Raw genomic sequence first — 16,362 nt, 5'->3', positions numbered from 1 at the left:
GATTAATTTTTCAGAATTGGAGGAAGATAATTGATGTGCCAACTACTATGCATAGGAGTGATTAGAAAATCCATACGGTAGGTGGAGAATTAGATTTAGAGAGAGAAAGTGTTGGTAGATAGGCAGGAATGACAGTGGATCTGGATGAGTTTATAGGTTGAGAGTGGGAAGTTGAATAACTTCCTAGCTCATGGAGTCTTTGTTGATGGAAATGAGAAAACTAAACATTGTCCCTGATTGTTTTCTCCTTCACTTCCCACACCCAATCCATCAGTAAACCTAAAATAAAGTGATTGGTCATTGAATGTTAACTGTAGGGTTTGTAAATTTGATCAACTTGCTTGAACCCAAATATGATCATATGCTTGGAAGAACTAATCACAGAATTACTGGGCTTCAGGGTGAAAAGGACGTCGTAAGTAATGTCGTCTACCACCCCACCCCCGACGAAGCCTACACAAATACTTGTTTCCTGGGGCAGCATTTAGCACACCTCATCATTAGCTTTCAACACACAGCTCTAATTTATTCCTCTGTAGGACAAATGAAAAAGATTTACTTACGTGGATCTTGATCTCTGAAATTCATTTTTGAAACATTTTGAACATATTTGTGTTTTTAACCATAGCTCCAACATCATACTCAAACATATTTTTCCCATGCCAAAAAAAAATTGTATTTTATCTGTTTTATATATAAAATTGCTTTAGGTTACGTCACTCCCAATTCAAGAGAGAAGGAAGAACAGCCACATGGAGAGTCCAGACAGGCCCAGTAGACCAGATGACATTCTTAGCATTTACAAGTCTGTAATGAATTCAAATAGAATGTGACAATATGGAAATCTGGAGGTCGACTGCCTAATTCTGATTTCGAGTCCTACCATTTACAACTGTATTCTTAGGCTAGTTACTTAATCTCTCTGTGCTGCCTGTTTTCCTCAGCTATAAAACAAGCATAGCACTGTTATCTACTTCATACAATGTTAAGGAATAAAGGACTTACTATATTTAAAGTAATTAAAATAATATCTGGTACATATTAATTATTGCAATGGTATTAGCTATTTTCGTGGATCTAACTAAATGAAAATAAGAATTAAAATGAGAAACCAGAAAAAACCCTTTTAGTCACGTAGATGTATTTCAAACTTGTATTCTTTTCATTTGTGTAGAATATTTGAGAACTCTGTCTCATAAAAATTTGAATGATTTGTATTTTAGTTTGTATTATAGGAAAATTCTTGAAGATTATAATGGAGTGCTTAAAAATACAAATTGATTCTAAAGTCTGCATTCTCTTTTATAGCATAAATACTAATTTCTATCAAAATACTGGATTCATTTTTCTATGGCCAATTAATAAATGGTTTGCAGTTAAATATTGGTGCTGCATGTTAGCTCATTAAATTTTTGAGGTTTATGAACAACACTGTAACATGGCTTTAGTTTTTCCACATTTTACTTATCATTTATTTGATAAAAATGTAACAGTCAAGACAATTTAAAAATTCTGGCCAGTTATTCAAAGCCAATGCAAATAATAGAGATTGTTAGGTAACTTAGGAAATTAGTAAAGATTTTATTTGATGCCACTTTCAGTGTCTACTTGTCAGTAAGAAGGAGAATATTAAGGATGAATGACATAATTCAGGATGTCTGAGATTGTGGAAATTTGGGGAAAACTATTGTTTTCTAAGACTATCCTGTTAGGTAGTCGAGCTGTGTGTTGAAAATATCACAGTATTAAAGCTGATTTTTATAATCAGAAGGTTTGTAAACATAGTTGTGTCACCTGGTCAGGAAGTGACGTGTGCTCATGACCTGTTCTGGGAATACCACTGTATTCTGTGATATAATGGCATACATGAGTTGTAAAAACCTAAACCAACAACATTCTTATTTCAGTTAAGGAAAATAAGACTCAGAAATATGGAATGATTGGTTCAATGTTCTAGAGACAGCACTGAAGCTGTTTAGGTCTTAGATCAAAACAAGTTGCATTTTTCTAAAGTTGTCAATTCCCTATTTCTTTCATTTATAAAATGAGGAGGCCTCTGATGTGATTCAGTTATAATCTAATCAGTGAACAGTAGTTTCCAGAAAGTTCATCTGCAATGTGGCTAGCAGTGTGAAATTTCATTGGATTATGAAATAAATACATCGTGCAAGCCTGAGCTATTAAATTGTAATTTAGAGTTCTTTTAGAAGAAGGTACCCATGATACAAAGATAAGGTTGGTCGGGGCAGACGTTCTGCAGCTTTTTAGTCTCAGAACTCCTTTCCTCTCCTAAGAACTATTGAAGAACTCAAAATGCTTGGCTTATTGGCTGTATCATTCAATATTTATTATATTAGCCATTTAAACTGAGTATATTTTAAATAGCTATTTATTAAGTAATATTCAAATTATACCAATAAACCAATAATGTGTTAAGGTAAATAGCATACTATATTAAAATATAAATTAATATGAAGATATTAATGAATATTAAAATATTAATTAGAAGAATGGCATTATTTACATTTTTGCAAATCGAGTGTCAGGTTTATTATGCTGGATTATCACCCCTGCTTATGCATTAAATTTGTTATGATGTGTTGTTATGGTGGAAGTAGATGAAGAGAACCCAGTCTAACAGAGATATATATGTAGTTGGAACAGCAGTAAAGAGTATCTTTTTTTTTTTTTTTTTGGTACGGAGTTCCGCTCTTGTTGCCCAGGCTGGAGTGCAATGGTGTGATCTCAGCTGACTGCAACCTCAACCTCCCGGGTTCAAGCAATTATCCTGCCGCAGCCTCCCGAGTAGCTGGGATTACAGGCATGTGCCACCACACCTGACTTATTTTGTATTTTTAGTAAAGATGAGGTTTCTCCATGTTCGTCAGGCTGGTCTTGAACTCCCAGCCTCAGGTGATCTGCCTGCCTCGGCCTCCCAGAGTGCGGGATTAAAGGCATGAGCCACCGCTCCTGGCCAGGAGAGTATTTTAAGAGCCTTTTCAGGGAGTGGTGATTATTCTTTTGTACTACACCAAAGCTCAACAAGTGATAGCTTCTTAAAGGTTAGTTGCAACAGGGAATATCAAACTGTATTGATGAATTTCTTTGTATTCTGTTACATTAACATCCATTGGTGTATTTTCCTCTTCAAAGGGCTCTGTTCCACATGCATGCTTGTTTAACTTCATGCATTATTTATTTGGCAGTTATTGGATTACTATTATGCAGAACTGCTAAATGTTGACACAAATCAAAAATCACATTTGTTCACATCAACAACAATCTCATTTAAAAATGCTCTCAGCGTTGGGAAGCTGTCAAGTGCACTCTAGCAAATACATCTCCTTCCCTTGAAACTTGAATTTTATCATTGGCAACAAATATTGTCGGTTGTTTTTCTTAAAAATCAACAGATTCATTTTGTTCATTTTCAAGAAAATGTCTGCCAAATATCCAAATCTAAACAACTGTAATATGCTTTTCAAGCAGAAATGATGCTCCGTGAAAAAAATGAGTAACTCACACAATTCGAACAACTACAAGGTGCTTGTTCTTAAGAAAAACAGGAAACAATTCAGTCTGCAGCAAAAGTGCCTTATCTGTACTTCACATTTCCTCTTACAGAATATTAAAACTGTTACTCTAGACTTCAGAATCTAAATAATTGTTTTTAATGCTTCATCATGATGATGTTAAGTAAAATTCTTTTTTGTTTTCCTGCTGTGCGATTGCATGGCAGTGAATTATGCAGTGAACACTAGCTGCTAAGGTTTGGTGCCACAGTCCTGATTCATTGCTAAGACACCAGCAATTCTCTCCACCATTGTTTTTGCACCATCAATGCAAATGTACACCCAGGTGTCCCAGTATAAACCGTAGAATTGGAAAGTTAACCAAAAATTTGAATATTTCAACACTACTTCCATTTGTTGTCAAGCATTCACATAAAAGATGATCCTTGATCATTGGCCCATGCTGACATTCAGCGAATTCAAGCAAACTAAGGAAGCCCAGCCAAGTTTGTACGTCCGTTCATTTTTTAGACAAAAGTAAAATTCTCCAGACAAGGCATTAACTCTGTCTTCTTGTCTAAGCTGAAACTTTAATCAGCGAGTTACTGTGTGATGGGAAGGTGGCAGTGTCCTGGTTTCTTTTACCGACTTTTCATCCAGTAGGCATTCAGCAATGGCAGGTGTAAATGGTTTCATTAGCCTCCTGTGAGCTTCTCCACCAAGGTCTCACAATAACTGTGAGACATTTCAGTGAGTTCACTATTTTGAGTTTGAAAAGTGACATTTGGCTTTTAGAGAGCTAATGATGTCTACGTTTAAAATATACTGTTTTTTTTTTTTTTTTTAGAATTCTTATTTTCTCAACTCTTCAATCAAACTTAAATCATTCAAAAATGCCTATTTTTCTAAGTCCTATTAAATTATTAACATCTATAAAGTGGAGGAAAAGATACATTTTCTCATATTTTCATTTCTATTTACAGGTTTGTTTGATTTTATTTGGAATAGATTCTTCCATAAGAAACCTGTTTGAAATGTCAGTTTCATCTTTTTTCATAATTTAGAAATAGATGGTGTGACTGTGGTGGAGACAGTGAGTCTTTTAATCTCCCCTTTCTAAGACAGATGTCCATCCTTCACCATAAGAAAAATATGGTATAACTATATTTTCTTTTATTTAAGAGGAAATATTACTAAGCTGTATAATTGTTATATATCTAGATAAAAGTTAAATACAAAAGATTTCAAATTAGATAAGTAAATAGATTTACAAAATAAAGCAGCAAACATACTTAATTCTTTCTGTGCTTCTGTGTAACCTCAGTAAACATTTTGAAGTTTAAGAATAACATTGTATTGAACAAAAATCGGGTTACTGGGATTGTATTAAGAACTGAAAATAGCCAGTAAGTGTCCAGTAAAATCACGGAGAACAAACTAAGCTAATCTCTGAAAATGTATGTTATTTACACCCTAAACTTAGAATATTTGAAAATACATTCACATACTTTATTAGTCATAGTAGTGTTAACGCCATGTCATGTAATATCTAGAAAACTCTTCCATATAGTTTTGAGAAAATGAGAATGCAAAAAGACAAATAGATTTTTAGTATTATTATGAAAATAGTGACCTTTGTATAAAGGAACACTCCTGGGCTCATAGAATAATAGTTGCAATAACATTTTAAAAACTTTAGTAATTTCACATAATTGGAGTATATTATTTACTGAGGAAGAGTCTAATCAGAGTCAAGGAAAATGCTGTCTGTGCTCCACGTACTCATTTATAAAATTTCGCTTTTGAGGTAGACCATGGAAGAAAGACAGAGTCTGTAGGAATTTTTTAAAGAAGATTGTAAGCACCCAGCCTGCGAGTAAAAATTAACTTTTGTCTGCATTTATTTGCCAGAGTTCACTTCCATGGCCACGTACAATTGCAAGGGAGGCTGGGAAACATAGTCTAGATGTGAGCCTAGAAAGAAAAAGGGAGACAGGTTTGGTAAACATGAGGCTGCTCTCTAATAGAGTGTCTAATGTGATACATTTACTGTGAGAACCTGTGGATTGGACAAGTGTTAAGTATAAGCCTTGCAATTATATCAACATACAATAAAATCAAGTTGGGGTAAAGTAACTGTATTATTTATAGGAAGAGACATGTTAAATTCAGTACTGAGTATGATCACCTATTATGCCCAAGCACTGTTCTAGGTCCTGGATAGAGAGGGTCAAGAGACATAAAATCCCTTATAGCACATTTTTAGCACCAGGGACCGGTTTTGTGGAAGACAATTTTTCCATGTGCTGGGGTGGGGGATGGTTTCCAGATGATTCAAGTGCATTACATTTATTGTGCACTTTTTTTCTATCATTATTACATAGTAATATATAATGAGATAATTATACAACTCACCATAATGTAGAATCACTGGGAGCCCTGAGCCTGTTTTCTGCAACTAGACGGTCTCATCTAGGGGTTATGGGAGATAGTGGCATCAGAAGTGTGTTGCTTATGTCCAGGCTACTCTGTGATCTCATTTCGGTTACTGTCACTGCAGAAAACCCTGCTTCACAAAGATAGGATGTAGGAAGTGGAAGCAGGCTTTTCAGTGCATTCTGTGGCAATCTCAGGATATTCTGCCTTGACTTTAATCCAGCACGTATGGAGATTTGAAGTTGTCTCAAACACACGTTTAAAGTCACCATCATTTGCAATATCAGGCATTTGATCCTCTTCTAGCATGGCTAAAGGCCATTCACCTGCCTTATTCACAAATGGGTCATGGATCCATTCCTTCCCAGTTCCCGGGCCTTCTTTGGTTAGGAAGTAACACTCAAGCTCTTCTGAAAGCTGAGATGGGTGCTCATGCACCAGCTGTGAGAAAGAAGGCCCTGGCTCCATCTCTCTCAAAATCTCTGCTAATGTTTGAAAGATGTCAGAAATTCCGTTGTTCACTCCCATAATTCCAGTTTGGTTTTGAATGCAGTCACTTTATTTGCTGACTTGAACACAGTTTTTGTTCTCCCCTGAAGTGACAGATTGAGTTTGTTGAGCAGGTTGAATATGTCACACAAGTAAGCAAGTTTTGCAACTGAATCTGTATTACTGAAATGTGTTGCCAGGGAGACTATTTGTCTACAAGAAATCTCTGGAGTGGCTCTCTTAACTAAAAAACTCTGGCCAGTGATCTACATTGGGAAAGCCATCTCACTTCTGTGTGTAAGAGAAGACGTGTGTTCAGCATCCAGCTCCTCAGAGCTGCGCAAGCAGATGTGAGTTAAGGGCATGTACTTTAATGTGGTTGATAGTTTTAATCACATCCTGAAAAATGCTAAGTACACATGACATTTTTTGGCTAGCCAGCACAGCATTTCTGTATGGCTGACACAGTGCATAGACTCACATTCCCTACCTTTGACCGAGGTAGGGAAACAAGAAAGCCATCCAGTCATGGCAGCCACTCCATTCATGCATATACGGACACAAAATGACTAATTCAGTTTTCCTGATATGTAATCATTCAAAGACTTGAACAGTTCTCTAGCTGTGATGTTGGTTGGCAATAAAAGTGCACATAACATATCCTCCTGCACATCATCTTGAAAAATACACCATACAGAAACAGATATTGTTGACTCGTTGTCAGTACTGGTAGACTCGTCATCCCAGATTGCGTACCATGGTGACTCATTAATCCTAACAATTGTGCATCAGTATCTTCTGCCATTTCATCAGTTCATCTAGTTATGGTGCTAGCTGAAAGTAGCTGTCTTTTGAACTGCAGCCTCTCCTAAAAGTTCATGACAGATATCCTTAGCAGCAGGCAGGATCAACTTTTCACCAATAATAAAGGGCTTCTTAGCTTTAGCAATGAAGTTAGCCACTAAGAATGATGCTCTCAGTGCAGACACATTTGATGAAGTGATGGTTTTCAACAATTGCTTCTGTTCATTATGTTTTTGTTTTCTTTTAAATAACTCTGAAGTTGTGTCTTTTAATGCAGGGTGCTTGGTCACTATGTGGCAAAGCAGTTTTGTTGGTTTCATGGCTTCCTTGGATAACTGGTCACCACACATTGTACAGAGTGGTCTTGGAGAATGTGAACTATCTGTTGCAATGAACCTGTAATTTAAGTAGGACTCTTGGTATTCTCTTTAAATGCAGCTTTCTTTTTGTTGGCAATCTTAGGGTCTTCTGCTGTCTCATCATTGGGTCTTTAACCCTTTTCAAAGAAGCTCTCCGATGACATTTGATTTTTACTTATTTTGGCTAGGCTTAGCTTGTGGGCTTACCAAAACTGTGACTGAGACAAGTGTGCAGTGTGGGAAAGATGCATTGATGGAAGTAAATAAAATAATGGGTGTGCCACATGCGGACTAAAATAAGTGGCGGATTTTGACTTAAAGCCTGCCACCACATGCAGCTGTACAACTGAAGTACATTAACTCACTTGCCACTACAAAGTCTGTCACCAGATGCTGCTTGTGACACTCGCCACTCACTGATAGGGTTTTGATATGCATCTGGAAGTGATTGCTTTATTATGGTCTCTGTGCAGTCAAACTTCTTTGCTGATGTTCATCTGTATTTCCAGCTGCTCCCCAGTGCTAGCATCACTACCCCAGATCATCAGGCATTAGATTCTCATAAGGAGCGTGCACCCTAGATCCCTCGCATGCACAGTTCGCAATAGGGTTGAAGCTCCTATGAGAATCTAATGCTGCTGCTGACTTGACAGGAGGAGGAGCTCAGGTGGTGATGTGAGCCATGGGAAGCTGCTGTAAATACAATTGATGCTTCCTTTGCTATCCTGCCTCTGTTCATCTCCTGCTGTGTGGCCCACAGCTGGTTGGGGAACCCATCCTTAGAGAAGTTCTTGATTATGGAGCAGTGGAAGCAGACGGTAAAAAAATATACAGACAAATAGTTAAATAATTGTAAATTGTAATAACATGAGGGAGGTAAAATTAGGGACATTGCTATTTTAGAGAGGATTGTCAAGGAAGGCGTTTCTGAGAATATAATATTTGAACCAAAAACCAAAGAATGAGAAAGATCCAGCTCTCCAAAGCCAGGAGAAAGGTATTGCAGAGAGACAAAAGGACAAGTTCCTGGTACAGAGGATAGGAACAGCCTGGGGCATATGAGAAATAGGTGAATGTGATCAGAGAGAAGAGAGTGGAACCAGCAGCATGGAGCTAGGGACCAAGGTCAAGAACTCACAGGGCGGTAAGATGCATTATAAAGATTGATGGTCTTACTCTAAGGGCAGTGGAAAACCAGGAGAGTTCCATGATTCGATTTACATGTGTAATAGTTTATTTAGGTTGCTAAGTGGAGAACAGGCTGAGGGACAGATCCAGAGTGGAAGACTAGTTACCAAGTCCAACGTTATCGTGTGTCTGCCTAATAATTCATGTCCTCACCCACAAACAACCTTGGCCAATCAATCTTTATAATCTTAGTTCAATTTAGGCTGTTTTTAAAAAAGAATATTGTTTATTCGTTTGTTTTTGCAGGTCATATGGCCCATCCATTATTGTGATATTAATACAAATGGAATTACAAAAACATTTTTTCATAAAGTTTTGTTTTTTAAACTATCAGTGCTATCACTATTAATACAAAGACAAAAATAAATGTTCAGTTCCCAGAACTGGCATTTCTCTCTACATTGACTGGCATGAGTTATAAAAATGACAAATGTTAGCCTTCAAACTAGAAAATAGAGTATCAACTATATTCCACAAAAATTGTAGAAACAGGCACATAAGGCTGAAACATTCTAATCAAGAAGGAGATAATGCGTATTAATTATGAATATAATTAAGCATTATTCTTAATAGTAAGAAGGATACAATGAATAACAAAAAGTCTAGATAACAGGTCATCAAGGTTGATGGAAAAATAAGGAAGAATAGGGAATCTTGTCAATATCAATGGAACTGCTTGATGAGAACAACCAATTTTAGCAGTGCTATGCAAAACATAGCTTTTATTACACAGTAGGTGTTAAATACGTATTTATTGAAATAATAACTATATATCTATTGATTTAGATGAAGAAACAAATTTCTACTAGGAAGTATCTTGTTCCAAATGATCTATGATGTCCCTATTTTTTAAATGGAGATTGCTTACAGTTTTTTTTTCCTTTTTTTCTAAAAAGATTTTTTAAAATGTATTTTCGGCCAGGCGCGGTGGCTCACGCCTGTAATCCCAGCACTTTAGGGATCATGAGATCAGGAAATCGAGACCATGGTGAAACTCTGTCTCTACTAAAAATACAAAAAATTAGCTGGGCACGGTGGCAGGCACCTGTAGTCCCAGCTACTTGGGAGGCTGAGGCAGGAGAATGGTGTGAACCTGGGAGGTGGAGCTTGCAGTGAGCCGAGATCACTGCGCTCCAGCCTGGGTGACAGAGCCAGACTCCGTCTCAAAAAAACAAACAAAAAAATCTATTTTAAAAACAGCTTTGCAAAGGAATCTATAACTTGTTTCAAAATTTATTAACACTTTCTAATAGTGTCTGTAGTAAAATAAGTCTAAATAGTTCATGTGATGAGATTGTAGCAATCCAAGCCTCTCAGTTTCAACAGATCAGTTCACATAACTGTTTGACAAAGCAAGAAGCAAACAACAACAACAAAACCTTTAATGAAGATAACTAAACTAACAATCAGCCTGTAGTTACGGGTTTTGCATATCCAGGCACACAGACATACAAAGAAACGCACTTAGATACCCACATACATATTAGCACACATAGTCGTAATATCCTAAACTAATCTCTTCCAGAAAGAATGCTACTTTTTATATTGCAGTCCTGAATTGTTGTTGAGCAATGTCTCATAAAATATTTCTAACTCTAAAAGATTGTAACTTACAGCTGATGCCATGGTAGTAGGAACAAATGCATTTCCCAATCATCTTTTAAACTGTATGCCCAGTTCCTTTAACATGTAGTCATTGATGCCTTCACCCACTCATAAGTCAAAGAAACCTCAACTCAAAGTGGCAAGGGCCACAAGGACGTGTATTATTCAAAAAGCAAAAAGCCCAATTTCAGGTAGGCAGGAAGAATAGTAAGTTCAAGAGATCACCATGGTAGCTGTAGTTAATAACAATATGTCCTATAATATACTTGAAAATTGCCAGAATGTAGATTTTAAGTGTTCTCACTATGCAAGAAAATCATAGATACATGTGGTAAGACATGTGAATTATCTTGATTTAGCCATTCGACAATGTACACATATATCAAAACGTCACGTATCAAAACATCACATTGTACACCATGAACATAAACAATTTTTACTTGTCAAATGGAAAATGAAGAGTATAAATCTTGGAGAAATGCAACTCCAGAATAAGTTACTCCATAAATATATACAATGACTATGTACTTGTAATAATTAAAAATTCAGAATTTTTTAAAAATAGGAATATATGTGCATCAAATAAGATAATACAATGTCTCAGTGACATCATTAATGACTCATAGTCATTATGCTCTTCATCACAGTTAGCCTTTTATTATATTAACACCTTCAACATTGAAAGTTGGCTAATGCATGATTCCACGATGTCCGATACAAGCATGACTGCAATGAGAGCCAGAAAAATGGTATACACCTTGTCTCTATTACGAGGAAAACTTTCTCAGAAGCTCTCTAAGAGGCTCATCTTTATATTTCATTGGCTGCATACCTACCTCAAAATCAATTCCAGGAACAAGAACGAGACCCCCAGTTTGCCTTTTCACCATTAGAAAACATCTTAGACTCATGACACAGCAGGCTTCCCCTGAAATACATAAATTAGCAGAGGACAGGTGGCTGAGCCTGGGCTTGACTGCGAGGAAGACAGGGAGAGTGGGTGTTGAGTTGACAAACTAGAATACTGAGGAATGCTTTGAAAGTTAGCATAGTATGAAATGTTGCAGAGAAAGATTTGATGAAAACAGGATTGTTCAGTCAGCCAAAGGAGAGGAGTTCTAGATTTTACGTCTTAATTTGTGCTTCAAATATTCTAGTTAAAAACTGTGTTACTACACTTTACAGAATATTTTGAATCAGAAAAGAGGATAGTATCTAGAACAAAGGGAAATTGCCTCAAACCTTGAATTACCTATTGATACTTTTTACAAAAACGTCTGTTCTCCTGTTATAGAGGATAGATAATATGACTAATTTAATTATTCTACCTATGGAGTTATAGGTAATGAGTAAGATTTTTATTTGATAATTAGAGGCAGGAAAGGCATTAGAAAAAAATGTAAATAGTGTTTTTTGTATTGAGAAAAACCTTGTAGTAATACTAAATTAACATTTCAGTCCCAACATCATTATGCACTTTTTATTTAATCATTTACTTTTCCCTAATGTGTTTTTTAAGGCAGATTTCTGGAAAATTTAATGATATATAACTTAAACTCACTGTAAGTAATAAATGTAGAATGGGACTAATTGTCTTTTTCTCAATTTTTAAGATCCTGACTTTAAGGACCTTGGAGCTTTGAAACCATTACCAGGTTGGTAAAATAGATATTTAATACTGTTCAGAAGACTTTGTTTTCTGCTATGAAATATACTTTTGGTTTATTATTCAAGCTCCGTTTTTGTGTGTTTGTTTGGCATTTTGTTATTTAGCGTGTGAGTTTGAGATGGGCGGTTCCGAAGGAATTGTGGAGTCTATACAAATTATGAAGGAAGGCAAAGCTACTGCTAGCGAGGCTGTTGATTGCAAGTGGTACATCCGAGCACCTCCACGGTCCAAGGTCAGTCTTAAGATGAAACCCACACTTGACAGCTGACATGAGAAGTGTCTATAACAAGCATTGCTTTGAAGCAACTGGACGTGTCTAATACATTTCAGAGTGCAGCCATCGTAGGTTATGATTTCATTTTGGTTTTTGAGATGTAACTTGTCTTCTCTTGTCCAATCTAAATTTGATGTCGTAAATAGCAATCTAGAGAGTGAGTTGAAGAAATCATTTGATAATTTAGACAAGAGACTTTAAGGTAAGTCGACGTCTCTGAAACATGGATTGAAATGGTATGCAAGAGCCGTGGCTCTTAGTATAACTACACTTACGCTCTTATTGTCAATATCTGCAGTTGGTTTATTTTGTAAACTAAAATTCTATCTGTAGACGTTTTTCTGGGGCCTACAAAATCATGAATATCTGGCATGTAAAATACAAGTGTGGTAAGGGCTGGCAGCAATGGTAACAGGGCCTGGGAGATCCTGTGCCCATTTGAAGGAGACAGGCATGAGTTAGCTGCCCATGAAGCTCCTTGTGATGCTGTTATGAGAAAATGTGGGTCCAGCATTATCAAACCCTCCATTATTTCTCATAACTTGCCAACAATCTAGATTTTATGTTGATCACCCTGATTTTTGAGAGTTGGCAATACATTATAAAAATTAAAAGTATTACATGTATTAAAGTAGATTTATTGTGGGCTAGATTTTGACTCAGGACCCCATTTTGGAAACACTTCCATAGCACAACTATGTTGATTCTGTTTATGGAAATATTTTCCAAAATACAGAAGATGAGTCATTTTGTGCCAGCAGGTGTCATAGGGCTAAGGTGTTATTTGTTCATTCTCCTGTTTTTGTTTTTATTCCTCAGTTACAAAGTTATAAGAAAAAATATTGACTTACTAGATTTGTAGTCATTTATTTTTTGAGGCTGAAACTCTGTGTTATTTAATTAACTGATTTTGTGACTCTATAAAGTCGCAAGCACTCTGCCAGCTACACGAAAAAGCAGGCCAGGCCCTGTTCTCAGGTGCTTCCGTTTAGTTCTTAAACCAATATGTAACAGAATAACCTAAGCAGTAAGGTTAGATCATTGGGGTATTTGTAAGGTATAACAGAGAGAGAGAAAAGACCCCTTACACCAGGTAGGGTAAGTCAATGGTAGAATCGTACAGCTGCCAGGATCTTGGTGAATCTTAATGAGAAGTATTTTGTCAAGTAGACAAGTTGACAAGGCTCTCCAGAGAGAGGGAATAGCATCTATGAGGCCATGGAATCACAGGAGAGAAGAGAGCATGCTTTTTCAGGAGTAATGTAATTGCACGTGACCAAATGAAAGCGTGGGTTGAGAGGTGGTGTTGATTGCTTAAGCTGAAGCGTTCCTCAGGCCTCTCTAAAGAACTCAGCCTTCACCCGGAGTGCTTCAGCGACATACGGAAAAACAAAGCAGAAAAGTGATATGACCAGATTTGCATATTTGGAAAATTGTTTTTTCCTGCAAAGAAGGGACAGAGGAGTCAACACTGCAAGCAGAAGGTCAAGTGGGAAGCTGTGGCGATAATTCCAGTGTTGGAAATTAGGCCATGGTGGTCCAACATGAGGGAAATATTAGAGAGAGATGAGATAGAATTTGGTGACTGGATATTTAGACTGAGGGGAAAAGAAGAGCTCCCCCACACCGTTTTTGTTGTTTTTTATTTTTTTTGTTTTTGAAACGGAGTCTCATTCTGTCTCCCAGGCTGGAGTGCAGTGGTGCGATCTCGGCTCACTGCAACCTCCACCTCCCACTTCGAGCGATTTTCTTGCTTCGGGAATTACAGATGTGTGCCACCACACTTGGCTAACTTTTTTTGTATTTTTATTAGAGACGGGGTTTCACCATGTTGGCCAGGCTGGTCTCGAACTCTTGATCTCGGGTGATCTGCCCACCTCGGCCTCCCAAAGTGCTAGGATTACAGGCGTGAGCCACCGCGCCCAGTGAAGAACCTTTTTTGAGGGCACTGGTCTTTCTTCACTTGACTTTTTTTCTTGAATATGTCCCTAGGGCTTGCATATAAAGTGGAAATGTGGCACCTTTCCCCCAACTCTCAGTTACAGGGATTCAGAGATCATTCTCCAGCTTCCGGCTTTGAGGCTTGCATTTCTCTTTGCCTCTGAACAAATCTTAAAGTTAATTGCATTATGAAGAAAGACAGTTATTTTTCTTCTATTTTTTTAAGTCAAAAGCTGTTGCTTACGTGAAACCATAAAAACCCACTACTTGTATTACAAGAGAGCTAGGTTGCAGTTTATTATGCTGCTTTCGTAAGATGTGGATTCACATGCAAGGGCTATTTATTTTTCTTAGACTCTACGAATGAAAGATTTTTAAAGACTTTTAAAAAAACAGGATTATATGTGCCCCACCTTACTGTCATAACCAGTACCTTTGTCACTGCAGTCTTAAGGAGAAAGTTTTCATGACAGTGTAAATGCACACCCTTTTCTTCCAGCTGGTAAATAGACTGTCTTTTGTACAATCCCAGAACAACAATAACCGATGTACCTGTCTGTTACAGAATTTGGCATTCTGTGACCCAAAGGGGAAGCTGCCTGCAGAGCTGGACAAAGATGGCTCTATCGTAACAGGCTTTCTCTGTTAAATTAAAGGTTAGAGGATGGGAAGTGGCTTTGAATACTGTGGAGAAAAGCACGGACTGGAGATTACTGCCTATGTGGACTTTCTATTTTTATAGAGTTCCTAGCAGCTTATGAGAATAGACTATCAAAGCACAAGTTAAACTTGAAATGGCTCTTGGTGAATATTTGAATGACACCTGGTGACTGAACCATATTGCACAAAGAAAGTGCTGAATAGCTTACTTGGCTCTATTAAAATGTATACACATTATTTACTGCTTTTCCAGCTTTTGACAAATAGAAAATATAATATCTGATGTCTCCTTTACTACAGAATATTAATCTAGATGGTCCCCTTTAATTAGAATGTGATTAATCTAGATTTCATAGAATTCGGAAAACCAGAGGCAGAAAGAACCTTGTTACTGACTAGATCATTTAAAAGATGAATAAACAGAGTCAGGATAATGCAATTCAATAGGAGTTAACAAAGGAGTGTAGACATATGCCTCTCTGAGCAAATACTCTGGGGTCTAATTCAGAATCTGGTCTGGAAAACAGCCACCAGAATGAAATGATGGGAGACCAAATCATGGTAACTATTAATTTCATGAATGCTGGACCATATTTATCTCCAGATACCCAGTGCCAAGCACAATGTCTGTGACTCAAGTAAAACTCATGGAATAAATAAACGGATTATTTCTTAAAATAAAAAAGGACATGGTAGCAATCTTCAAACATTTGAAGGACTGTCACATGAAACAGGATTAAGACTTAATCTTCAGGAGTAAGACTTTTAAGTACTGCGGTTTATTTGAAAGTTTGAAACTAGAGAAATAGCTGTTAATGTAACACAGAGAAGCCTTTTATTTTAATAACAGAGATTGAATGAGATTTCACCGGAGGAATCCAAGCAGAGTCTGGCAGAGATTTTGTATAATAGTTAAAAGTCAAGTAATATTTTGGCTCAGATAACATGAAAGTCATCTGAAAACCAAATTTAATGAATCTATGATAAGTGACTTGCCCAAATATTTGGCTAGTTAGCAACAGAGCTGGAGCAAGGTTAACAACTCCCAATTCCTGGCCTAGTTCGCTCTCACAAAACCACATTCTTTGAGGAAATGATCAAGGTTTTTAAAAATTAATTTTAAAATATTTTTAAAATTTATTTTTAATTGACAAATAATACTTGTTTATATTTATGGGGTACGGTGTGATGTTTCCATCATGGAATGATTAAATCAAGCTAATTAACAAATCTATCACTTCACATCCTTATCACTTGCTAGGACGGGATACGGGACAGAGTCAAAATATGTATAAAATACATAAATGAAGGTAATTTAATGTTTAATGTTTTTGGATAATAAAACTCTAGCTTACACAGTTTACTCATTTCATATTTAAAGTTGACTCAATTTGTTGTTAACTAATTCAAAAATATTTTCAGTCA

At 36.7% G+C, this 16,362-nt stretch overlaps 1 protein-coding gene across 10 annotated transcripts in view; it reads left to right on the top strand.

Annotated features, from left to right (window-relative positions):
* NETO1 (neuropilin and tolloid like 1) overlaps nt 1-16,362 on the top strand; it is a 129,946-nt gene that overhangs the window by 61,865 nt on the left and 51,719 nt on the right. For 8 of the 10 annotated variants that reach the window (XR_002940448.3, XR_002940449.3, XM_009434174.5 and 5 more), the window contains exons 5-6: nt 12,007-12,048; nt 12,167-12,294. Coding sequence is in view for 8 of the 10 variants with exons in the window: in XM_009434174.5 (XP_009432449.1) it covers nt 12,007-12,048; nt 12,167-12,294 (170 nt within the window). In the remaining 2 variants the exon portion in view is untranslated. Of the gene's footprint in view, nt 1-2,704; nt 3,054-12,006; nt 12,049-12,166; nt 12,295-16,362 lie in introns of those variants that run through there. The other 2 variants (XM_063795864.1, XM_063795863.1) reach the window with 2 other exon arrangements.

This window comes from Pan troglodytes, chromosome 17 (assembly GCF_028858775.2).
Source record: "Pan troglodytes isolate AG18354 chromosome 17, NHGRI_mPanTro3-v2.0_pri, whole genome shotgun sequence".
In the NCBI taxonomy this organism is placed as follows: domain Eukaryota; kingdom Metazoa; phylum Chordata; class Mammalia; order Primates; family Hominidae; genus Pan; species Pan troglodytes.
Note: the sequence above shows the minus strand (reverse complement) of the source record. Positions and strands in the feature narration are given on the sequence as shown.